The sequence below is a fragment of the Lissotriton vulgaris genome, chromosome 5 (genome assembly GCF_964263255.1).
Source record: "Lissotriton vulgaris chromosome 5, aLisVul1.2, whole genome shotgun sequence".
Classification (NCBI taxonomy): domain Eukaryota; kingdom Metazoa; phylum Chordata; class Amphibia; order Caudata; family Salamandridae; genus Lissotriton; species Lissotriton vulgaris.
Genome location: NC_141693.1, coordinates 203,312,309 through 203,339,706, shown reverse-complemented (window position 1 = coordinate 203,339,706; position 27,398 = coordinate 203,312,309). Strand labels below are relative to the sequence as shown.

Here is a 27,398-nt window from a genome sequence, read left to right as displayed (position 1 = left end):
TTTCAATTGGCCATCCTAGTATTAACATATAGGCATAGAAAAAGGGATGAGTGCACTGAAACCAATAAACATAGTATTAGCGTAAAAACAATTGTTCAGCAGTTTAACGTGAACACCTTTGTCCTTTACCAACCAACAGCTGATTGCAACTGCAGGATGGACAAATGCAGGAAAGATTATTAGAGTACGGAAGCGGGTGAATGGAGGCGGTGGGAGTCCGGGTCTTAAATTCAGAACAGTGGTGGGGTAATGGCGATTATGCAATCTCAAATATTTAAGTTCCATCTTGCTGCAAGAAAAATCAGGAGGCTGAAGTGGCCAATTAAGAAGCCTTTATCGTCAAACAATCTCACTCCATAACCAACTTACATAAAAATTCTCAAATAATGAAATAATCAAGATGTGAAATTGAAGACAGACAACTTTATTCTAGAATGAATACATAACAGGGAAGAGCTGGGGCAGTTTAGGCGAATATCAGTGAAAGACATTTCAAGAAACTGAATATGTATCAGTGTCCCAACTTTGATTGTAAACTACATTCTCAGAATAATTTAATTAAAAAGTTGCCCACACCCTCAAAACTGCCACGGTACTTGCATGTTGCATCTGTGAAAATTAAACCACACTTTTGAATTCAGCATAGCTCCTCTAGAAAAACAAAGTAAGAATGGGAAAAGAACAATCTCTGTACATTTGCTTTCATAATTTTTTTTTTTACAATAGGTATAAAGACTTGCAGGGATTTTATTCCACCACCTTCAACCAAAGCAGGCAATACCTCACATACTCTGCAAGTGGTGTGAAAAGGGAGGAGGGTGAGCCTGGGAGTTTAACAACCAGACTTCGAGATCAGCTGGATTAACTGACTTCGAGGCTTTGTTTTCATTTTTTGGGATGTGGCGGATCGAGGGGTTTTCCAATATCCTTCCCACGAAGTTTTATACCTAGATAATGACAAGAAAGGGCGAGAGAGGCAGTTAATAAAATTCCACACAATTCTGCAAACCTGTCATATAATAAGAGCAGAGTAAACTGAAAATGTATACAGAAATACAAACAAAATGAGTAGTAGGATTTTGCTACTTCGTTTTTACCAACCGGAATATTGACACTCTCTTCCCAGGCATAAACCTTCCAGGCTCTCTATAGCCTGCCAGAACAACTCTATACCACAAAATGTAGTGTTTTCTTTCCAGCATCGCTGCTGCTCGCCCGACGGCGCAATATTGCAAACTGCATACTTACATACATTGTAGGAAATCCAACTGTATGTTATAGTACATTCAGACTGAAAATGTAGAACGAGAAAACAGCCTGTTTAATATTTCAGCGTGGGAATAGAGACCAAAGGCTACAAAAAAAAAGCCACTTATTTTGGCACTTTGTGGCGATTAATTCACACCAAGTATTTTATCCTCCAGCAAAGACTCATGATAGAGGACAGACTCCAATACCAGTTTTGAAATTGCTGATCTTCACTGCAGCAGCTCAAACACAGGATGTTACTATTGAAAAACGTATAACATTCACAGGAGTGCTCCTGTAGCCTTTGCAGAAAGATGCACAAGTCTCTAGATATAGTTTAAACACATTGCCCATACAGTTAAAAGCACGTCTGACGTAAAATGTAAAAGCCTTGATGTTGGGTTATCGAACATACTTTTTTTTTTAGAGTGGAGTGTGCAGAAGCAGGAGTCTTGCTTGCGAGACACTGTTGTTTATAAAAAGGACCTGGAGCCTGCCTGTTGCTTACCATTTGTTGGCTTGCTGGCACTCTTCTTTACAGCCTCATAATTTGTCAAAGAAGGCCTAACATTTATGTTGCTCTCTGTGGAGCAGGGACCAAGCACTGATTGATTCAACTTAACTAGTGCCCGCCCGCTGCTCCTCACGTGATTGAGGTACTATTTTGTTCCGTTTAACTTTTAGTGCCCTGCAAGCAAAAGGTGTGCGACTAAGGAAAAACGTAACCAGCTGGAAAAACAAAAGTGCAAATATTTATTTTCTATAGTTAACTTTTTTTTATTTTGCCATGGCCTGGTTTTCTTACTTTGCTCTCATACTTTGTTTTTGCTCGTGGGAGCTATGCTCAAAAGATGTGGATTATCTTATTGCAAAGTGACATCAGTTTTCTTAATGTGTATTTTTTTTAAATGACGCTTTAACACAATCATGCAATACACCTCAATCCGCCCCATTCACAACAGACCAATCCAATCCGGCCCACTCCAATTTACCCCAGACCAATCCTATTTAATTCACCCCATTCCAAATCCACTAATCCCAACCCGCCCCGCGCCAATCGAATCCGCCCAACCCGCCCCACGCCAAACCAAAAAAATCTGCCCATTTGTCCACTCCTATCCACCCCCCCAAATCTGCTCCAAATACCCCCGCCCCAATCTAATTCGCCCAGTCTGCTCTACTCTACTCCAATCCGTTCCAATGCACCCCAATCCACCCCTCTACCCCAATCCAATCCTCCCCGCTCTCTCAATCTCAGTCCACTTCACCCTATGCCACCTTATGCCACTCCACGACACTGCGCTCTACTCTCCCACTCCACAACTCTACTCAACAAAATCCAATATACAACACTCGACTCCACGTCACTAACTTTTAGGCATACTGAACAGCAGACATACTGGTGTACAACATGGCAAAAAGACATTGCCAAAGCAAACAGCTCTTGTATAGGCGAGACCTATTGGCTTGCTAATGCTAGTTTTATATTGCACGTGGTATCTCAGCCATCATGAACAAAAGACTGCTATTGTCATTACAAAAGAGTAAGAGGGCTACGTTTTGTGTGGAGTTTAGAAGAGGATTTCGAAGCAGTTCGGATTTCTATTCAAACATTGATTTTCTTATTGCAAAACGAATTAAGCCTCAGGTGGCTAAATTCAGGGTCCTATAACTACCTCGACCTTAAGTTAAAAAAAAAAGCCTGCCTCTTCTCCCTATCAATTTATAAACTGCTGAATAAACTAACAAGGACCTGAAAAGTCTCTGTCCAGTGATTGACAGAGCAATAGAGAATTGATTTTAAAGGAAAAAGCTTTATTTTACACCTAGGGGTCACTTTATCCTTATTGTAGTTGTAATCTGCGATTTAGAATATACTAACAAAATATAGTCAGATTTTGAACTATTCCAAAAATTTCAACAGCTCATGCTCCCAAGATGCTTCTAGAATTTCCTCTATAGAGTTTGTCATAAAGACAGACAGCATTACAATACATGAGCAAACAACTGGCTACCAAGGAATGGTTCTGCTGCAAAAGGATGGGAACGGCCAACTGCATAAGCCTAAAGATCCACACCTGGCCTTAGAATCCATATAGCCATGTATTTTTTTTTCGTTTTTAAACACAGGTCTTGCAGGTTTGCAAAAAATGTGGAGAGATTGCCGTTAGATTGCAGGTTATTAATAAAAAACATTTTAGACACTGTAGTACCAAAGTCGAAAGCAACACTTTTCCTTCAAAGCCCTGACAATCAAGGTATAAGCCACATAATGTAATTACTTGTTTGACAACTGAGGCAGTTGGTAGAAAAGATTCATCCTACTATGATACATAACTTGCATTATAACGCCACAACTCACTAGCAACAGCCTCTAATGCAATGAGTTCTGATTAGTACCTTAGATTTTGCCCACTGAGCGGACACACCCTGCCATCAGAAAAAGCCTTTTAAAAGTCCCTACAGACTCAGTGGGCCCTACATAAGATACGAAGCAACAATGGTATATGAAGAATTACTTATCTACAACAAAGATTTGCCAGTGTTTCTACAATAATGATTGGACTACTCATTATTAGGGGTGGCGCATTACTGTAAATACAATATTAAAGCAAAATAAATTCTGGATCATTTCTGTAAAATGAGGAAATGTAAGACATGATCCTGAAAACATAAGCTCAAAAACCCATACTTCAACCAACATCTCACCCAAGATTTACTCACCAAGGGCTCGCTCGATCTTGCCCATCACTTGATTGCTGGGAATAGCTTTTCCGCATTCGTAGTCAGCAATAACTTGTGGCTTCTCATTTATTTTCTTAAAAAAATAAGATATTTTAAGCACATTATTTCAGCCCCATAAAGGCCCAACACGGATGGCAAAGAAGTTGTGATTAGCCCCTTCAAAGCCTTCAACTTTGAAACGAATGAGAGGTAGCCTGTAATCCAGCTCGCCGTTTTAAATGGGAGTTTGTAACCTTTTAAACATGTATTTTCCACAACTTTGCAATAATGCTCAAACGTAACAGCATTGCTTTGATGTAGCACTAAGATTTGCCAATACCCACTTCAACCCCTGCAACTCCTTTCTGCATCACAAATACTCCAGCGTTCTGCTGAGATGTCAATGACTTATGTCCTGCATTACATCTGAGCAGCTGACAAAAAATAGGTCACATAATTGAAAGGGTCATGCAAGACTAAGATGTTTCAAGAATGCAAGGCAAATGTGTTTTTACTTCTGGGTGTAATGGACAGTGAATTTTAGACTGAATGTTCTAAAAAGGGACACATGCTGCAGAGAACATTTTGCATGGACAAGATGTAAATCATTGTTCCTACTGGCTTGCAACTGATCCTAAATAAAATGATGCACTTCATTTTGATGAAAATTTCTTCTCACATGGACAAAATTATTTAATTTGAGCATATCAACTTCCAAAAGCAGATCCTAGACTTACTGTGGCCAAGTCCTTCTGAGTTAATCCAGTGTTCTGTCGCCCTTGCTGGATTACTTTGCCCACCTCTAAAGGAACTCTTTCGTGATGGAGCTCTTCAGTCTCACGGTCGAGCTTAGCTGTGTTCTTGGTTATTGTGTGCTGTTTGTTTTGACCAGCAGACCCTGCAATGCAAAATAAACCCAATGAACAGCTATCTCGACTCTAAAGCCACAGTGAGCGACAAGGTAATTTACCCATATGTCTTGAATAATCTGTTAACAGCTTTCTAAAGGGTCAAACAGTAAGGGACAACACCTACCTACTTTAACATTTTTTAAAACGCCCTCATGATACCTGAAACACGTCTATGGTTGTTATAGCCTATGGAAAAAAAACGTTTTGCATGCACTCTTCTTCCCTGAATAAATGCAAGAGGAAACAAACCCTAAACTATATAGGTTGTTTTCTCTCTGATGTCACTAGCTTCCCCGAGTCTCTCCATGTAATCCACCACTCGTTTGTTTTCATTAGAGAAAAACAGGATTTCTTCAAACAGATTTTAATTACGAAAAGCCACAGAAACGTCTACAAAGGTCTTCCATGCTTATGACATGTGTGGAACGGTCGACATTTTAAGTCAAGTGTGTGTATCAACAAATCCTTAAACCACCTCACAAAATATTGTCTAAACTTGCATGAAAGCACTGTACTTTGTTTTTTACCTTTCCTACGTGCAGAGATGGCATCAAAACACTGTGCTGCAAATCCAGTGCTCCAAGCAGGTAACTTGCTCTCAAAGAATATTAACCGATCACAAAATGTATGCATGTTGTGCATAGACTTGCACATGCTTCAATAAACACGTAAGCATACATATGTATATATTACACATATTTAATGCCAAAGGTGTTAAATGTCAAGGCGTCAACGTCAGTGACTTAATCATCAGTTTTCTAAAAGACCGTTGACCGGTATTTACTTCCTGCATGTTTCGATTTTAAATGCACCCTGAATTAAGATAGTGGTAACAACGCCAACTCCATAAAAATAAAAAAAATGACTCTATAATACGCTACAACAAAATACTTAACTGCTACAAGTACATGAATAGTTCCTGCCTGCTAATGTACTACAAAGTGTGTTGTGCTTGAATACCACCACAAACTAGCATTGGCCGAGTTTAATCGCTAATTCTTTCACCCGTAGCACATTTGAGAGAGCGACAAGGAACAGAATCAGCAGAAACCCATACCTGGAAGGTAGTCCCTCAAGTACAATTCAAACACTCATGTCGAGGCGGAACGTTACATTTAAAGTCTGAGCTATTAGCATTACGTGAGATACCTACTCCACTGGGCAGGACCAAGACAGGACAGAAAAAGTCTCAAGAGAAACGCTTAACAGGGCAGAACAAAGAAATATTGCTGATAGCAGCACGGCACAGTATTATGAGAATAGGGAGAAAGAAGAGAATGATCGCGCTGATAAAAAGACGAAAGAACTCAAAACTAAAGTGTTGTTACAGCAGGCGTATCCTCAGCGTTCGAATCAGAATGATTCGCAACAGCGTAATCGATCGCAGTCTCAATCTAATAGATCACAATCTCGAAATGACTCCTCTTCGCAGAGATCTTCGTTGGGGTACAATCAGTGTGCCTATTGTAGACATGAGGGTCATTTGAAATTCGATTGTCCAGTATTACGTGATCGAAATAGTGGCAGTGCATCAAGAGGAGGTCGTAGTGGTCCGCAACAGGCGTCACGCGGTAGGGGTCGTGGTGCTCAAAATGACCGTTCAGATAATTCGTCAGATTCAAACAATTGTTTTGATCAACGTGGATCATCGCAAGGAAGATCTGCACAGTACAATGTGGATGATTACTACGTCGATCAGGGAACTGACGACGGCAATTACTAGGACAGCCATAGACAAGGAGAGGGAGTAGTATCAGTTCCGGTTGATCAGAGGGCCTTACGTCGCAGTTGCCACCTCGGGCGTCGTTGAGCCTTTTCTGTTGGACACTGGTGCAGCGAAAAGTTCTATCATGCATTCGAAACTCCCTGGCGCACCTTTGTCTGGCTTAACAAATGTTTCCGTTGGATTCTCTGGCGCCCCCGTTAGCAATCCAGTTTTGCGCCCTTTGCCTCTTACAATTGGGCCACGTGAGCTGCAAGCTCCTTTGATTTTGACCACTGGTTGTGGTGAAAATCTCTTGGGCCTGGATTTGCTAAAACGTCTGTATGCGACTTTGTATTGTTCTCCTGCGGGAGTAAAGCTTACTTTGGGTGAGAGAGTAATCTCTCCAATGTACTTGTCTCTCGATAAGCTTCCACCGGAATTGAGCTCACTTCCTGCATCTTTGTGGGCAACAGGTCCCAATGACGTGGGCCTGCTTGACATCTCCCCTTATGTTGTTCACTTGAAATCTAACGCGCGTTTGCCACGTATTCCCCAGTATCGTATCTCTCTTGACGGTGAACGAGCATTGTTAGCGATCATCTATGACCTGATCGAGAAAGATGTCATTGAGGAGACTCGGGGAAACGTGTGCAACAGCCCTGTACTGCCTATTTTTGAAACGTACTGACCCTTCGAAATCGCCTGTTTATCGTTTTGTTATCGATTTACGGGAGGTAAATAAAATTGTGATTCCTCAGTTCCCTGTGGTGCCTGACATTACGGCTCTACTGACTCTGATTCCAGCTTCTGCATCTTGGTTTTCAGTGATCGATCTGAAGAATGCGTTCTTCAGCATTCCGATTGCTGAGGAGAGTAGAGACCTTTTCGGTTTCTCTCTTGGAGGTCGTAGCTTCCGGTTTAAACGTGCTCATCAGGGCTACTGTGAGAGTCCATCGATATACAGTCAAGCCTTGAAGGGCCAACTTGATGCATTTGTGTTGCCGGCTGGTGCAGCCTTGATCCAATACGTCGACGACCTATTGGTGGCCGCAGATACTCAGGACATTTGCAAAATTGCTACAGTGTCGTTGTTGCAACATCTCTGTGACTTACACCACAAGGTGTCACCTTCCAAACTTCAATATTGTTGTCAAGAAGTAACCTATCTAGGTCACTTATTGTCAAAGGAGGGAAGAAGGTTGACCCCAGAGAGAATTGCAGCGATTGCGCGAATGACTGTGCCAACGACTCAGAGAGATGTGCGTGCCTTTTTAGGTATCACGTCATACTGCAGGCAGTGGATTCCAAATTTTTCATTGCTAGCGAAACCATTGGTAGCTCTTACATGCAAGGATGTTCCAACTCCTTTACCATGGACGGAAGAATGTCAGAAAAGTTTTTCTGAATTGCGTGACGCATTGTGTTCGGCTCCTGTGTTAGGTACCCCTGACTACAGCAAGCCGTTCACATTATACGTTCACGAGAGGGAAGGTTGTGCGTTGAGTGTTTTGACGCAATCTTTTGGTGGTAAGCAACGTCCATGTGCATATTTTTCCTCGACCTTGGACCCGGTAGCTAGAGCATTGCCGAGTTGTTTGAGAGCAACAGCAGCAGCTGCGGTGTCCATCCGACAATCTGCAGGATTGGTCATGGATAATATGCTAACGGTGATGGTTCCGCATGCAGTTGACACTCTTTTGAATCGTACTAAAACCCAACACTTGAGTGCGAGGTTGTCTGGGTACGAATTGACGCTATTGGCAAGTCATATTCAGATAAAACGTTGTAATGTCCTAAATCCGGCGACTTTATTGCCAATTAGTATGGAATCAGATGAAGTAGCACCTCACGACTGCTATTTGCGGACTGAGGAGGAAACAAAAGGTTGTGTGGACCTCCTTAAAAACACTCCTTTGGAAGATCCTGATGGGACTCTGTATGTGGATGGTTCATGTTGTAAATTGCCGAATGGTGATGTGACGACTGCGTATGCTGTGGTAACTTTGAATACTGTTGTGGAAACCGCAAGATTGAATCAGAATTCTGCCCAAGCTACAGAACTGATCGCTTTGACTAGAGCGTGTGTGTTGTCGAAAGGAAAACGTGTGAATGTGTTTACCGACAGCCAATATGCTTTTGGCGTCGCTCATAGCTTTGGACGATTGTGGAGAGAGAGAGGTTTTATGACATCGCATGGCACTAAGATACAGCATGGACAGCTTGTGAATGATCTTTTGGATGCACTTACATTGCCTAAGCAGGTAGCGATTGTTAAACGTAGTGCGCATCGTAAGGTGACGGATGATGTTGGTCGTGGTAATGCGTTTGCGGATGAGACTGCTAAGGAGACTGCCCGGAACCTTAGCACTAGAATGTATGTGACGAGTTCGGTAAGGTGGCCTACAGAGACTGGTATGTGTGAGGATACCATCGAGAGTGTGAAAACGATACAGAATGAGGCCACCGAGACTGAAAAGACGAAGTGGAAAGAGTACGGGAAAGTTGGATGCGAATGGTTGTTGGATTGATTTGTCGGAGCATAAGAGATGGATGTTGCCAGATGCGTATGTGCTAGCTGTTGTGACGATGGCACACGGGTTAGCGCATATTAGTGCGAAAGGTATTTGCAAGTTGTTGTCTCCTGTGTGGAAGAATGATGGTATTACGAAGTGTGCTGAGAGATTGGTGAAGAATTGCATGACATGTATGTTGTACAATCCTGGAAAGGGAACCCCTACACCTCCTGGCCATTTTGCTCCCCCTTCATGTCCCTTTGAGGTCATTCAGCTAGACTTCATCCATATGGAGCGATGCAATAACTTGAAATACGTTTTAGTGGTGGTTTGCGCATTTTCCCGATGGATTGAAGCCTACCCTCTCAAAGACAATACTGCTCTGTCCACTGCGAAAATCCTACTGAAGGAATACTTTCCTCGGTATGGAATGCCACGAATTGTATGGTCTGATAACGGAAGTGAGTTTGTGGGGAGTGTGATGAAGAATGTGTGTAAGGGCCTTGGAATTACTCAAAAATTTCATAGCGCCAATCATCCCCAGTCAGCAGGTTTAGTAGAAGTATATGGTATAGGGTATAATGGCACCCTTAAACTAAAACTAGCGAAGATTCAGGCTACAACTGGTCTTTCGTGGCCTGACGCTCTGCCTCTAGCTCTGTTGTCAACAAGGGCGACTGTACACTCCCGAGTAGGGCTTAGTCCCTACGAAATAGTGTTCGGCCGTCCTGCGAATATTTGGGGTGTCCCTAGACAGAGTGTGTTTTCTGATCTTGAATATCCAATGTTGATTGATTATCTTCATGATCTGACTGCTAAACTGAGGTTAATTCACCAACAGGTCTTTGAAGCACTGCCGACGCAGACGGAGGGTCCAGGCCACCAGCTCCAGCCCGGAGACTGGGTGGTGACGAGGAACTTTGGAAGAAAACGCAACCTCGAACCCCGTTTTACTGGACCCTACCAGGTCCTTCTCGCCACGAGGACTGCTGTCCGTTTGGAAGGCCGAAAACACTGGGTGCACGCCACCCATACTAAAAAGGTTCCAATACCTTTACCAGCGGACTCGTGGGTGAGGAAGGGCATTTCCTCGTCTGAAGCTGAAGCATTGCAGACCTTTGTACCTTTTAGCGACGCTCAGCCTGTCTGAGAATCCTCAGTGCAGCAGAAAGACATTGTTGAACATTTGCCATCACAAGATTCAAGATCTGAACACTTGACTGATCAACAGAACTCTGTTCCCTCATCGGATCCATTGTTTGATGAACAGACACGTCCTGGGAAAAGCTGCTACTCTTTGCGATCTAATATCAAGGACAAATAAAGGACAAATAAAATTTTCGTTTCTGTCCCTCGACATCTACGTTACCCCTTTGCCACGATCAGTCTAAACACACGTATAACGGTGATTTTTGTAAATATTGAGTTTTTTTCCCATACATATGTTTTTGCTTCCACAGCTGAGAGACTTTGTATATATTTGTGAATTAGAATACCTTGCATCCAGGTGAACCGTAGGGCCGCGCGTGTACTTCCTTCTGGTTAGTAGGTCTAGACACTAGGTCCAAGACAGTCGGTTCCTGGGAACTCCTGGGGATTGACTACTGCTACACAGAACGAAGTGCGTCAAGAAACGTTGCGGACGGTTTTAGATGATGGCGTTTTCAAAGCTGATGGACTTGGAAAAAGCTCAGGCGCGAAGATTCAAACTGCAACAGATTACTCGTACAAAATGCTTTATGATTCAAGTGTTCCTTCTGTTTCTAATTCTTTCCTTGTTATTGGCGGGTGGGGTGTATTATATGATACAGTACTTCCTACCTTCTGCCATACCTACTCCTACTTCTGAACCTAAAACTACCTCCACTGTGTCCCCTCATTCCTTCCATATCTTACCCCAACACGAACAGGCTAGACGTGCGGAATTCAGAAATAATTCCTTCATTCAGCTCCTTCATCAGCATCAGTTAGTGGTTAACACTACTAATTGTTGGGTGTGCGGGTTAATGCCACATACCACGGATAAGGGAATTCCATATCTGGTCCTTCCTTATAGTTCCCAGGGTTCAGCTCGAGCATTGCAAACAATGTTTCGAAGTGCACTAGAATCCTACCCCAATCGAGAGCCACGTCCTCCGCACTTTGGTCCTGGTCCGTACCACAAGCCTTTGGCCATAGCGATTGCCGATCTAGATAGGGATATCTATGAGCCGTCGCTCATCCCAGAGGAAGAGGTGCGAGCCTATAGGGTCCTGAGTGAGGCGGAGTATAGTGCGCTCGTGGGTGAAAGACAGCTTAAAAGCTCGTCCCCAATATGGATCGTACCCCACCTTGGTAATTTTTGTCTAAAAGGTCGTGGCCGAAGTCCGAGAGCTCATCTTGGAGAGAGTGCTTGCTCCGAGACGTATGTCTTGCCGATGCTCTCTTCCCCTGTGTTTCTGACTGCCAAGGGTACGTACTTTGTCATGATCGTGCGTATACATGGTTGCCCTCCGACTTTGCGGGCACATGTTATATTGCAAATTTGTTGCCTCCGACGTTCACCGTTGATGCAGACTATCACAAGACTAGAGTTGTGAGAGGCGTGATTAGCGAAGAGGACACTGCCGGTCAAGAGGCAGGAGACTTTTTCAAGGGTTTCTTTCCGTTTTGGGGGCCTATGGTCAATAGTAGGAGCCTGAGGCAGTTGACTCGAGTAGTGGAATCGACAGCTAATATCACTGCCGGTGCCCTTGGTAATATCACCGCAGAACTTCAGGCGGACAGGCTTATGACGCTACAAAACCGTATGGTTTTAGACGTTGTTTTAGCAGATCGAGGTGGAGTATGTAAAGTGATCCATTCGAGCTGCTGTATTTTCATTCCAGATAACGCTCCGACTGTCTATCAAGCCATCTCAAAGTTGCATAAGATCTCTGAGTCCATACACGTGGACGTAGGGGATTGGACGCTACTTGGGTGGTTTTGGGGCCTAATGTCGACTTGGGGTTGGAAAATTCTGATGATCATCGGAGTTGTTGTAGGATTTCTGTTCACGTGTTGCCTTTGTGTGCAGTGTGGTCCTCAATGGATATATTGCAGAATTGCTTAAGCAATTCTGCAATATATCCATTGAGACTATTTTTATTGCAGATATTGTATGTCTAAACTTGCTTTACTAATTACCCAATTGCAAGGGACAATTGGCTCCCACGTCTTTCTTGCCTGATATTGTTTGTTTTTCCTATTTTCTACCTTTCTCCTAAACTGTTTGTCAGCTTACTCTTAGATAGGTGCAGGCTTGTACCCTATCAAATGTTTGATCCCGACCCTCTTCGTGGTCACCTAATTTTTGTTACATATATTGAATAAAATTTCCTGACCCGGCTGGGTACTGGAATACCAGATATAGTACTGATCCAAGTCTATAACTTCATTGTATGTGCAATTAAATTATCCTTAGGACCTTTCATTCTAAAGACAGACTCTAGCACCAGCTGCTGTACTTTCGTACTGTGCAGGGCAATAGCATGTTAAAATTCAATCTCCTAATTATATAAATTGCGCAATCATCAGTACATACCAGCCACAAACGGATGGCACAAGCTGCCAATACAGGCCAACTTATCTGCAAGCGATGCCCTGCCAGATCTATTTTTAGACACCTGCCAGTTTAGAATGGGATTGTTTTCAGTTGAACCACCAGCTAAAGCAGGGGAGCGCACACACCCACACAAACTTGACTGAGCTATGCTTTGCATTTTGGATCTGGCCAAAATATAATAATAAAAAAGTGTATATAATGAATAAGAGCACCCCTCTCAAAACAGTAATTTAATTGAAGGAATAGTCTCTCAAAACAAAATGTACAGTATTTTTAATACCAGGTTTCAGTGTCACGAACAGAACAATTTTATGTTCTTCATTTACAGCTCAAGGTGGAATAACGTTGTTTCAATCCTGACATGATACAGATAAGCCCAGAAACAAGTCTATAGAAGATCCATGCTACTCACATTTTTTGGATGTTTCCACCTCCTCGCCTCTTCTTTGTGCTGAGGCAATTGCCTAAATGGCAAAGGAAAAAGTTTTTTAAAATCTGAGGCAAGACTTGTTGCATCATCAAATATACAATGCTAGTTAATACACTGTTTCACATCTGGTCACAATCTTTGTGAAGCTATTTCATTAATTTCATACATACATGTATCTATACATTGGTTAATGTGTTTGTGTTTCAAAACTTTCTAATAAACGGTGTGAGTGCTATCCAGCTCTATGGAATACATGTTCGTTGGTATACACCAGACTTGCATACGATGCAGCAGTAAATAAGAGCTTCGATTTTTCACTCAACAATAAACCACAATTTGCTTGGACAATGTCAATGGATCAACATTCTATACAAACTCCAATTTTGCATAAGATCAGTCACTTTAAGGTAATTTTATTTTTCAGATACAATGTGTAATGTACTTACGTCCTTCTTTGTTACAGTGTGACTAATTACGTATGTACTATACATGTACAACAAAGAATAGTGGATCAAATGTGTTTCAGAGAAGAGTTGGAGCTAGAAGTGCACCACCAGGGTACCTTGCAAAAATTAACATAACAGATACACCAAGATATACATTTCAGGAAAACGAATGGTTAATGTAGTCTGCTGCAGTCACTATCTTCACACACGATCAGTATATTAAAAAAAAATCTGTGTGCCCATTATAAATTAATTCAGAAGATTTTTTAATTTAACCCAGTCATCAACAGTTCAAATTTCCAGCGAATTGTTGCGGATAAATGTGAAGAGTTGATTGAGCCTTGAAAATACAAATATGAATGTGCTTTTCAGGGTAATTTTTGGCTCACAGTGAGAAATATTTGATGCAAACACTTGAATGTTGCATTGATCGGAATTCTAAATTGGCCCGAGCTCTTCAGTACTTCATGAGAGGCCAAATATGCCCCATTATTTATTACAGAAGTTTTAATACTCTACCCTGAGCTCAAAGACTGGCTACAGTACAGATTTGGGTGAACAAACAGCTAGCATGACGAGTTTAACTAAAAGCACCATTAATATTGGATGTCAAGGTAGTGTTGTGTACCCACCATTTCAAAGTGTATACAACGTCACTTCCGCTGTGCAGGAGGCCTTCAGCTAAGCAAGCCAACTAAATGTTGGTAAGAAAATATGTGGGGTGCACAGACTATACAGACTAGTGCAAGTGATGACTATATAGACAAGTGCAGGGGACGTGACTGTACAGGCCAGCAGTGCAGAGGACGCGACTGTACAGGCCAGTACATAAGATATGCTAACGCATGCCAGCGCAGATGTGACTATACAGACCAGTACAGGCAGGAGATGGGAATATGCAGACCAGTGCAGGAGATGTGACCATAAAGGCCAGTACATAAGATGTACTAACGCATGCATTCCAGTGCAGATGGGACTGTGCAGTACAGGAGATGTGAATATACAGACCTGTACAAAAAATGTGCTTATGCATGCCAGTGCAAGAGATGTCCTTATGCATGACAGTGCAGCAGCTGTTCAAAGCCCCAGTCCACACATGAGCAAGCCAGATCAGTGCTTACATAGGTGCACTGAGCCATGCCTAGGTCAGTCTGTGAGAAATCAAGGCCCCACAGGAGTCTGGGAAGAGGCCAGGTCCATCACGCTTTACGTACGGTGTATAATATACCACTTAAAATGTAGTATAGCAGCGCGGGCTGCTGTCCAACATGGATTCAAGTAAAACAGGGGGAGGTGAAACTGAGGTTAGAGATAATGTTGCTACTGGGGAACAGGTTTGAGTCTCGGCGTCTGCTCAACATCTTGTGATTCTGGTCAAAACATTTAATCTCCCAATAAAAGCAACAAAAAACCCAAAATGAAAGTGTCCTTGTGTAATGTAAGTGGTGCTCATGTAAAGAACTCCAATACCCTTGGTCGAGTTTGCGCTAAATAAAAAAAGCCAATAAAAATGTATTAAATGATAATAAAATAAAAGAGGTTATAAGGACATGAGGCAGGAGGGTGGAGGACACGAGGGAGGTCACAGGAGGTGGCTGAGGCGGGGGTGGGTAGACCAACAAACAGCAGGGAGATGGACGTGATGGGTTAAAAGCAGGGGGATCCATTCAAAACAACAACGGCGGGTAGGGGGTGGTGGGTTAACATGCCGTGGAGGAGAGAAGACAGCTGCAGATGCACTCTTTTGGAAAGCTCGCCAAGTGTACCTATGTAATGTAAGTGGTGCTCACGTAAAGCACTCCAATAACTTTGGATTGGGTATACGCTACATAAAAGCACTCCCAATAAAATAAAAAAGACATGGTGTTGCTGGAAGACGATGGAGTACAAACACATGCACTCATATGGAGTGCGGGGAAGAAAATTAAAAAAAAACGTTTTTTTGTTTTTAAATATACCTTGGAAGCGCTTGGCCAATGGATGGACAACTGCCGCCAACCAGAAACTGCACTTGGTCCAAGCTCCGGGGAACAGCCAAGGCATTAGGAAGTGAAAGCTGATGATGGGACCCTGATGCTTCTGACCAGTGCAAAGCACGAAAATGAGAATGACTGAAGCCTAACAATGTTAAGTAAAAGCCCCTTAAGAATTTTTATTTTCTTTTTTATTCCAAGAGATTTTGCAATCGCTGTGCAGGCGAAACCTAAAAAGCCTACTGCATGACCTATGTAAATATAGATGACTAGATGCATGTGGTTAAGAAACATAACAGCTGTCTGAGGAAATATTACAATTTAAAATGAAATGATTGCCACTCACTTACCACGTGGCTATGTGCTAGAACATATGCACCTGCTATTTTGCGACTGCAGCACAGCAATTCAGTGAGCAAGATTTATGTGCCTTTGGAAGACTTGACATTTTCGGGTCACTTTTACCCCTCCCACCCGATCATCTCCCCTCCCCCAACCCAGGCCATATCTGCTGTGTGTGCAATGGCCCCAAGTTTTATCCAACATGTGTAGAGCAGGAGCAAAAAGAAAATCTTCATATAGTCTGTTTTTTGGTCCAACCTGGCAAAAAGATACCTGCTGCTGTGCTTTTATGAACAAGTTCTAAGGGATGAGGAGAAACATGGAGAATCCAGTGGGGAAGGGATGAAAGCGAGAACAAGAACATAGGGAGAGTACAAGTGCTTCCATAGAGTGCTAAAAGTAAATAAATGCAGTTTCCAGATGTAAGTTGTGGAAGGATACAAGTCAACCAATCAAAAGGATGGTAAAGAATATATGCTCCAGCGGTGGGGCCAACAAGATTAGGAAGGAAAGCCACTGAGTAAGAATCAAATGAGTGATAAGAAATAAAAGTAATTGTAATCAATTGGTCAGCCAAGAGTCCACTAAGTTTTGATATGGTGCAAAAGGGATCTTTAGACAACGGATAGCTAAATGTGGTCTGTAGACGAGATTGGAAAAAGAAGAAAAAAAACAAACAACCCCTCCACTACAATTTAAGGAAGCCTGGTGGAAGAAATGCAAGGCTGGTTTTGAGGAGGTCCTTATGAAGGTCACGTTTCTGAACGATATCAAGTGTAAACCTGGGGGGGGGGGGGGGGTGTATGGGGGGGGAGGACACATATTGGAGTTAACACTGTTGGTGCTCAGCAGTTTTCGATAAAATAATCACATAAATTTGATTGACTGTTTGTCAGACGTCGGCATGAGAGGAACTCTCCTCTACTGGTTCACTTCATTGCTTTCATATAGGAGTCAAGTGCTCCCTATTTAGATGCGAGCCCAGCATTGTTAGGTACTGGGTGCTTCAAGGATCATCTTTGTCATGCATCCTTTTTAATGTTTATCTGTGCCCCTTTTTTAAATGCTCATCTTAGGATGATGATATTCCGCTTCTTTTCACCTGTGGATGCGTTAAGTTAAAGCCTTCTTTAAAACCTTGTATGTTGGCAATTTATATGGGGATGAGCAACTACTTGCTCAAACTGAATGATGCAAATCCGGAGACTTTACCTTTGAACCAGACTCAATGGAAAATGAACACTGGTCTTCCAGTCTGGGTATTTCCCCTGTGCCATTAAATGTTGAAAACAAATATTGGCTTTAAATTAAAGATTATCCAGTGAGCCTCATATAAACTTAATTCCGAGTTTGAAGAAAACTCGTAAGGTTCTCTCGAGAATTTAAAGCCAAGATAGTTGCAGTCACAATTCTCTCCGTGTTGGGCGATGCCAACGTTTGGTTGCTGGGACGTTTTTAATCAACCTCCTGGCCAGGTTACAAATGTTTCAAAATTCAGCAGTATGACTTGTAGATGGACAGTGTAAAGTTTGACTAAGAAAGAAGGCGATTGCACTGGCTATAAAACAAAAGATCCTTTTTAAAGTGTCTCTGTCTGCTCCACTGAGACAGACAATAGGAAAGCACATGCTTCGGTTTGCACAGTTCTGACAACTGTCGCTTGTTTCAGGCAAAGCTAACTCGAAGGGAAACAATTAGTGCTTTTAGCATCCATGGCCTGGAATTAACTACCTGCAGGTATGCGATGCATACAGCCTTAGAGAAAAAATTCATACCCTATCTTTTCTAAAAAAAAAAAATTATGTTAAAACAAAATGTATCACTGTTAAGACTTGTTTTTCATTAACCCCACAAGAGTACTTTTCTTTGAGCACCAAGATACATGCTAACTAGGCGTCGCATTTTAAGGCGTCTAATTCCATACGTGTGAATTCAAGAAGCAGAAGAGAAAGACACAGCTGACAAAACTTGCTATCAATTAGACTAAGGACAAGTGCTATAGTAACAGCCACCCAACACCCCCGAAGGGATCTGGTATAATTATCTTTGGAAAAAAGGGGATTTCCTCAAATGGCATTATTTATGTTTCTTATGTTATCCGCCTATACATTCACCCGCATTTAAATCTCTCAGCACAGCTCAATCTATTATTTATAAAATTGAATGATCTACGCTGAGGGACTTAAACCCTATTAAACCATTCATCTGATTAAATTAAAACATTTTCTTTGGGGGTCAAATGTGTTTAAAGGGATACAATGACCAACAGCTGTTTGCACAGTGTCGGCTCTTTTATGGACTGGCAACAGCATTCACAGGCAGGGAAAGAAGCACGTGATGTTATCAGTAAATAAACAATGTCATGTAACAAGGTAGGTTGTGCAACATACTCGAAGCAGCTGGGGTGGAGGTGGCAGGGTGGGGCAGCAGAGTGAGTAGGAAACTCTGGATCGCTTCCACGGAGTTCAGTCCCAGTGCTTCTGACTGCACACTAGTTGTTTCTGCTTCTGGGTTCGTTCTATCACGAACTGCTTCAGTGCTTCTTACTCCTTCCTTGTTAATTTCAGGCTCATTTTTAAAGTCAACCAGCACACACCTTGCTCAGTATGTTGTATTTCTACATAGTACGTTGCCACCCCCTCTTCAAAGAGAAGGTATCTGTAGCACCTTGCTAATGGAGGGGACGTCTCCGTGCAAGATAGATGGGATAAAATACAGCCAAATTATATTACAAGTCACCCAAGAGTTCCGTGGGTATACAGAGACACAAGGCCAAAGGTCATGGAACTTAACTGTGTTTAGTAATATCCTCTGTGTAGTTAGTGGTCCCTTATAATACAGTATCATCCCTCAAATTCTGGATTTTGAGTAAATCTGCTAATCAAAAATGTAAACCTGTAAATCCTATGTGCATGCAGTAAGATCTATATACAACCATTCTACATCGGTTTCGAAGACTTAGTCCTCTTTTGCTGTTCAGTGGCCATATACAATCACAATAGACTTACCTGTTTAAAATCGACATCATGATAGAATGTGCAGACTTTTATAACAAGCTGAAGAAGGCAGCACGCCGAAAATGTGTTCCTTGTTAATAAAAACACTTCCGATTGGGTCCCGTAAGTGCGGCGTTTCTTCTTTGAAACTGGAGCTTTGATATGGAGTATGGATCACCACCATACCAGCTGCACCTGTCTACAAGAGTGCGAAGATTGCCCTTACGGTGAACCCTGGGAGCCTGAGATTATTTATATATATATATATAGATATATATATAGCGAAGTGACCTGAATGGCAATAACCTTAATCTGAAATTTGTGGGCCAGTACAGTAAAGTAGAGATTGACTTCCTTGATGGACATATTACCACTAATAATGATAGACTTGAGACAACCATCTTTCGTAAGCCTATGGCGGATAATACGATATTGCTTGCTAGGAGTGCCCATCCTGTGCCACTCATTCGGAGTATTTCCTTCTGGGAATTCTACAGGGTACAAAGGACCTGCAGTAATTTGGAGGAATATGAGAGAGTAGAGAGCGAAAGGAGTAGTCATTTCCTTCAAAGAGGATATTCTCAGACAGTGATATCTAGTGCTTGCGAGAAAGCTAGATGGAGATTTAACACTCTTTAATTCCTCTGGCTCACAGAGTAGGAAAGAACAGATTAATAGTATAAAATCCCACTGATTTATAACTACGTACAACAGTAGTCACAATGTGGTGCGATCCATTCTGAAAAGACATTGGCATCTGATTAAAGGGGATTCGGTACTAGGTGCCGAAATGAAAAAGAACCCAGAGATAACCTATAGGAAATCTAAATCTTTCCACGATCAGCTAGTAAAAAGTGAATACAAAGAGGTGAAAAAGAACCCGAATTGGTTATCAATTAAAGTCGGATTCAGGAAATGCATGAAGTGCAAGGCGTGCCTTCATGGGGAGAATATTGTTGAATTTAAAACTCATTTTAATAGAACTTTCAAAGTCAGAGGGCAATTGACCTGCAAAACCAATTGGGCTAGGTGGTGTGGCTGAAGCAGATGCTGGATCCTCCTGCGAAGATTGGGTCGAGGGTGTGACCCGCTCGGTGGGTGGGGGTGCTGACAAGATGCTTCAGTCCGAGGAGAGTGGTGGAGTCGGGGTCATTGCTGTTGTCAAGATGGAAGTTCAGGTCCCCGAGTAGAATGTAGTCCGTGGATCACTAGGTGATAATTTGTGTGCTGTATAGCTTTAGCAGTAAAACATGAATATCTGAGCAAACATAATGGTCATTTCGATTGAAAACGTGTTGTCTGTAATAGCAGTGCACTACCACACCATGAATATTCCACACTACACCAACCGCTCCACGACACTCTATAACAATCTACTCCACTCCAGCCTATTCCACTCTTCGCCCGCCCACTCTACACTACTCCCTCCACGACACGACACACTCCACTTACATTAAGTCCTGCTGAACAGCAGTCACGCTGGTGTACAATATGGCTAAAACAATTTGGCAAAGCCAATAGCTCTTGCCTAGGCAAGACCCTAACTGGCGCGCTACAGCTATATTTGGCCTCAGAGGCCCCCAACCTGAGGTATGGGAGCACAGATCTAGAAAACAGGAGAGGACAAGTGAGAACAATACCTGGTATCAACAGAACTATATATGAGGTAATAAGATCCCGGCTCGATAATAGGCGCAATGCTCTTTCATTAAAGGAAATCGAATTCCATTGATAAACGCGATTTGCTGAGGCCGGTGTCCCTCGGCATGCTTGGTAATGCATACATGAGAGGAAGATTAAAATACAAAACAAGCATGGGATTCTCATTGAAATCCCCGGAAGTAAAGAGCGGACATGCACTGTTGTGGAAGCAGTAAGGTGGTATGGCACGGGGAAATTAACCCCTTAAGTGCTGCGTCGGTGCATTGGCCGACGGCAGCACTACCTCCCCAGTGCTGCGCACGACCATTGGACGTCCATTCAGCACTAGTTCCAATGGACAGCGCAGCACTGGGGAGGGATGTTTACTAGCATCTATGAGGTTAAGAGGGGAAAGCGGAGATTAAGAGCGGCACAGGGGGCGCCGAAAAAGGTAGCGCCGATGAAAATTTCCTGGAAGGGAAATGAGCAGAAACAGGCAAATGTAAACAAGCGCGGCCACGAAAGTAATAGCGACCGCGCTCATTTGAAACATGATCCACAACAGATGGCACCCTGCGCGCTGCTGCTCGCTCCCGCAAGCTGGATACTGTGGGAGTAAACATTTACTGAATAAGGTGGGACATGCACCCGCCTTTGGCCAATTGCGTGCTTTCATTTTTGAAAGCCACACGCAAAGGTTAATACAATGTGTGGAAAATCTAAAGCCACACGCATGAGTTTTCAGAAATTCTGGAGTGATCTCAAGAGGCCCTCTCCTAGTGCAGTGCATGCATGCGTGCTCTGCTAGGCTCGACCTAAAAATAAGGGAGTAATGGGCAGGCCTGTGTGGCTCAGTACAGGTATCCATATATTATAGACTTTTATTGAAAGGTTGTAATGATGTGCGCCCCGCCCTTGAACCAGCATAGTTCAGCAGGTGTGTTAATAGGGTATGGGCTGTCATATGGTGTTGTGACATGGACAATGTTCTCAGTGTTGTACAGCGTCAAAATGAGGAGCTTATAGATAGGCTGGGCATCGGGCGTGGCGTTTCCTTTATATACGAGTAGTTTTGTGTAAATATGTAATGCAATAGGCAACACTTGGCACCCCTGTACTACATAATGGTACTCAACACCCGCTCATTCCCCAAACATGCCACCGAGCTCTGGGACCTGCTGCATAACAATGCCCTGGACCTACTTTTTCTCAAGGAAACCTAGCTGAACTCTGCATTGGCACCTGACGTCGCAAAACCCCCCAGCTCCCGTAACGAGTTTGCTACACAAGACAGACTTCACGAGTATGAGGCAAAATCACCAGCTGCACCACCTCCATGCTCGCATCATCCTCCAACACGGAACATCTGTCATTCAAGCTTCATGCCACAGCCATCATCATCTTCAGGGGCACTCATCTACAGGTCACTGTGACCATGCACCAACTTCACCTAGACCATCACGGACTTCGATGCAACACTTGTTCTCAACACTAGCAATTATATCCTACTCAAAGACCTTAACTTCCACCTTGAAGACAGCATCAACTAACTCAAAAGCACTCATTGAAGACCTCAGTAGCCTGGGCCTCACTCAACGAGTAAAGAGACCTACCAACATGGGCAGACACCTCCTTGACCCTATTTTTACCAACTCGGAGAACAGATCTAAGTCGACAAGCTAGTCTTCTGGAAAGATCATGCCATCATGAAGTTCAACATCCCTACCCCAACACACAAGCACTACTGCTAGACCAGCCCATTGGAACAGCAACACTGACAATGGCTGGAACCCCACGATCAACACCCATCGACTCGAACACAGCAACAGCCTCCATAAAGCCATCAAGAATTTCAACAATTGGTTCACCTGGGCTGTCTCTCTGGGCCCCTTCAAACAAAGCAAAACAAGCAGCTCTTGACATCAGGCCAACTGGTACACGGAGGTACAAAGACTACCAAAAGCCTGCTGCAAACAACTGGAGCGAGAATGAGCTAAGACAATGCAGACAGGAGATAGGGCAAATTTGAACTAAGAAGCTACCACCAACCGCACTGCTATGTCAGAATACATTATTGCCAGTGCAAACAGATATATAGAAATCATTACCATTGCGAAGGATTTTACCTCGTCAGCGGCTGTCTCCAACTCGATCAACCACTTGCAGGCCCTCTGCAACAATCTCTCAAGTTTTCAGCAACAAAATCACCATTTACATCAACTTCAACCAGCTACCGGACTAGACAGACCTTGACAAACGTCTTCAATTATTATTTAAAGAATGCTAACCACATGGCCCATCATCACCCCAGAAAAAAAACTGCTGCCACCATGAGGTCCATCCACTCAGGGGCCCCATCAGATCCCTGCTGCCACCACGCCAACTTCAGGGGAGTGCAACCCATCAGCGGCATGCTCACACCCATGCTGAACTCCTCCACCTCTTCCGCGACTTTATCAGATGCTTGGAAATAAGTAACTGTTCAAACATGGCTGAAGAAACCCTCTGCGGGCCCAAGAGACCGCTCACTGAATACCTCAGTGACTACCAACCACCTTGAAACCACCCAGTCGGGTTTCAGGCCCAACCACAGCACGGAAACTGCCGTCATTGACGCCGCAGATAATATTTGCATGATTCTGGATGAAGGAGACACAGCAGCTCTCATCCTCCTAGACCTCTTCCCAGCATCTTACAAGATCTCACACCCTATCCTCATCTAATGCCTACATGACATTTAAATCCAATGCCACGCACTTCACAAGGATCTGCTCCTTCCTGACGGAAGGGCCCAGTCAATCAGCCTGGCACTGTAAACCCCGTATGACTGTGACCTTGTCATCTGCAGAGTTCCGCTTGGATCCACCCTTAGCACAACTCACTTCAGCACATAGCCAGCATCATCTGATCTCATGACCAACATCCTCACTTACATCGACGACAACTCATTCTCTCATGGACAACACGCCAAGTTTATGGATCGAGTACAATGTCTGCATGACTGAAATCACCGACTGTATAGGGACCATGTCTGAAACTGAGCATCAACAAGACAAATAGTGATCTTGCGGAAGAGCACTTCAGTCTGAGGCTCCTCCTGATGGCCAACAAAGCTAGGACTGACACTCACCCCCACGTCAAGAACCTCTGAATCATCAATAGCAAACTCAACATGACCGCTCAAGTCAACAATGCCACTGCCTCATGCTTGAATACCGTAACAAAGAGAGCTTGCAACATTAGTGTGTCCATAAGACTCAAGCAGCCACGCGAACGCTGCATATGCAAAACAAAAATAGCTGATGTTTGTGATACCAAATTTAAACTAATACCATTATTAATGTGGTTATCTAGAACGAATCACAACTCAGGACACTCATCACATCAATGAATCAATCGATTAATTAATCAAGCAATTGCTTTCTGGGTCTGTGATTCAATCAATGTAGGGTTGGGACTAGGGTTAGGAGTTCTATTGGAAGTAGGGTCTAGGGCTTCCTGTGCCATTGGTTGCTTGGACTTGGGTTGGGACTAGTGGTAGGGCTAGGGCCTCTATTGGACGTAGAGATCAGGTTTTTTTTTTAATGATTGGTTGCTTGGACTAGGGCTAAGATTGACCGCAAGGTCCTGGTCTCCTACTGGTTCCAGGTTTTAGGGGTAGTAGTGTGATTGGATAGTGTTAGGGCTAGGGTTCCCAATGGCTGGAGGGGGTCACATGATAACTAGGGCTATAAAAGGCCAGGGTTAGGGCGTCTGAGCCAGGGCGTAGAGGCTAAGGGCGGAGAGGACAAGGGCAGTTGCCTGTTTGAGCCCGTTAAGGGCGGAGAGGTCAAGGGCAGTTGCCTGTTTGAGCCTGTAAAGGGCCGAGAGGACAAGGGCAGTTGCCTGTTTGAGCCTCTTATCCCCTTCCAAGCTGATGACGAGCTGGGCTCGTCATGGTGTAGCCTCCTCGTACACTGATGACGAGCCCAGCTCGTCATAAAACAATGAAAATAAGCAATTCCCAGCACAGGAGGGGAATTGCCTTAGCAGCCATGGAGTTAAGGGCGGAGAGGACAAGGGCAGTTGCCTGTTTGAGCCTGGTCGGGACCAAGGCCCAAAATGCTGCGCATGTTCCTATTCAGTAATACTGCACACACTTTATTTTCACTATAGATATGTACCCATCTGTGTATTGCTTTGTATAAACATGTAGAATAATTATGTTGTTAAAAAAACAAAAAAAATCTTTAGTCTACATGTACTTGCTTCTATTGTGCATCCATGCACTTGGATCTGTGTGTTACTTTTTTCCTGAAAAAAGCATATCCAATGCACTAAACTAGTTCTCATCCTGTACCTCTCAATATCTTTAATCTACATATACATACCTCCTTTTTGCACCTATATACTTTCGATGTACCTAATGCTCTATCACCTTCTTCTAATTTGGTATTTCCAATGCACTACCCTATTTCTCAGCCTATACTTTCTCTCATATCTTCTAGCCCAACTAGAAGATAAATTCCCATCTCAAACTACTTTATACTACTCTTTCTAATGCACTATCCTATCTCTCACCCTATACATCTATCAATATATTCTTTACATCCACTAATTTATCCCAAACCCCATACCACTACTATGATCCCCAAAATAACCCTTTTTAGACTCTCTCCACCTATACCCCTCGTTGCATCACCTGACATCTTTTACTAAACCGATCCCCAAAAACAAATCTCTAAACTCTTCCCTCTGACTCTTCCCCTCCAAAAACCCTTTTTATTCATCAAAAAGCCTCCTTCTACAGCGATTACCAAAAAACATAATTAAATAAAAAATCCTTCACTCTTCTATCCCTCCACTATCCTTTTCAATCAAAATAGCAGACTAACATGTTCAATTCTCAAATTTCATATTCCACTATACTAACTCACCACTAATCCTTTATGGGTTCCAGAGTAGCGTGCTACTCGCCAATAAAGAAATTCAACACCCAATCAGGGTTACAAGAGCTATATAAATGCAAACCTTTTTTCCCAGTTTCTACCTCTCCCTAACCCTTATCAATTCAAATAACTGACTAACATATCCCACCACTCAAATTAATTTCATGTTTCACCATACTAATTCAACACAACCCTTATGGGTCCCAGGGTAGCGTGCTACTCGCCAAAAAAGCGCTTCAAATCCCCATCAGGGGTAGAAAGCGCTATATAAAAACAAACCTCTTTCCCTCTTCTATTCAGCTACCTACCCTTCTCTATCCAAATAACTGAATAACATATCCACCAGTCAAATAACTTCATATTTCACTATACTACTTTTCAATACTAATCCTTTATGGGTTCCGGAGTAAGGCACTACTCGCCAGAAAAGCGCTTCAACACCCATCAGGGGTAACAGCTGCTATATGGATGCAAACCTTCGTTCCCCTGCTATCCCTCCACTATGCTTCTCACTCCAAACAACTAACTAATATCCACCACTCCAATTACTTTCATATCTCGCCACTAATCCTTTACGGGTATCCGGAGTTGCGTGCTTCAACACCCCTTCTGGGGTAACAAGCGCTATATAAATACAAACCGTTTTTCCTCTTCTATCCTTCTGCTACCCTTCCGAATCCAAATAACTGACAAACCAATCCACCACTTAAAATTTACTTGCATGTTTTACTATATGAATTCAACACTAATTCCTCTATGGGTCCGGGAGTAGCGAGCTACTCGCCGAAAAGTGCTTTGACGCCTCGTATGGGGTAGTAAGCGCTATACAAATAAAATTACAATACAATTAAGAATGAATCTGTCAATTATTACACTTAAACAGTCATACTAGAGGCCACTAATGGTAGTGCTAATGTGTTTTGATGCATCAAACCTGCAAACGAATCAGCAGTATGCAACCTAGAAAATGGTGTCCAGGTGACAAAGATGCATTTCTAGTCCTGAACTGTCCTTTGATCAAATGTATTCATCAATAAAATCAATTAAACTATAACACGAGATTACAGTAGGGTGGGAAACAAAGAAAACAAGGAGTAGTTACTACGTGACGCCCGGGCGAGGAGTAGTCTGGTAGCCACCGATTTTCAAATTCAATATGCAGTTTATCGGAACACACCAACATGGACTGTAAACGTAGGTCATTGCAGCTTTCAGAGAAAAAAATCGTGTTGGTCTACATATGACGTTTAAATATGGAAGATAAAAACTATCACCCCCATGTGGGTTTTCCGCTGTAAAGGTAACGGCGGAGAGCATGAGTTACAAGAGCCTTGGTGCAACCTTATCAATTCGTATACACACAATTCGACACGGAAGACTTCTTAAAGAAGGGAGACTGGGCGTAGGTAGCCAGACTCGGAACGCTTTACTGTTCCAGGCCTGGAAATAAAAGAGTAACCTTCATCCTGGTCACTTCGTACCTTTAGCAGGGACCACTGAGGGTGGCCGCCTCGTGACCACACACATTTCTCTCCATGCTGTCATAGGGCTGAGCGCCCTCCGGTGGTAACCTAGTCCGCCTAGGTCTCCCCTCTATAAAACTCCCCTCCCTCTCACTCCACCCTTACATGCTTAGATTTGGACTGCGCTGCGGTCGGACCCTTCTTCCGAAGAACGGTTACGGTATCCCAGTCGCTTTCAGCCATTGTTGCCGTTTCAGATACGCTGCGTACGAAATTAACTGCAGAATGGTCGGTGCTCTCACCACGGCTGCGCCTCAGACTCTACCGGAAATCCCGTCTCCAACACCCGATAGGCTCCGAATGCTGCCCGTCAGGCTATTGGCGCTCTTCATTGGTCAAAACGCCTAACCAACAGGCCAGGGACGCTGATTGTGGTTGGTTAAACGACACAAACAGAATTATTTCAGGTTTTAGACGTATGATTAGTTACCACAA

At 43.2% G+C, this 27,398-nt stretch overlaps 1 protein-coding gene across 1 annotated transcript; it reads right to left on the bottom strand.

The window, feature by feature from the left end:
* Positions 1 to 403: 403 nt before the first annotated feature.
* On the bottom strand, positions 404 to 27,239 carry EDF1 (endothelial differentiation related factor 1). Its single transcript, XM_086921168.1, has 5 exons — positions 27,069 to 27,239; positions 13,097 to 13,148; positions 4,710 to 4,870; positions 3,973 to 4,066; positions 404 to 947 (listed from the first exon to the last, which is right to left on the bottom strand). The coding sequence occupies exons 1-5, from the start codon at positions 27,144 to 27,146 to the stop codon at positions 886 to 888; spliced, it is 447 nt and encodes a 148-aa protein (XP_086777294.1). The 5' UTR covers positions 27,147 to 27,239; the 3' UTR covers positions 404 to 885.
* Between the last annotated feature and the right edge of the window lie 159 nt (positions 27,240 to 27,398).

Excerpts from the sequence above, each read along its gene's own strand:
- EDF1 (XM_086921168.1), bottom strand. The coding sequence starts at position 27,146 with ATGGCTGAAAGCGACTGGGATACCGTAACCGTTCTTCGGAAGAAGGGT. Across the intron at positions 4,871-13,096 it reads GGTGGAAACATCCAAAAAAT|GGTCTGCTGGTCAAAACAAA; the intron begins GTGAGTAGCATG and ends TTTGCATTGCAG. Across the intron at positions 948-3,972 it reads CAAGATCGAGCGAGCCCTTG|GTATAAAACTTCGTGGGAAG; the intron begins GTGAGTAAATCT and ends GTCATTATCTAG.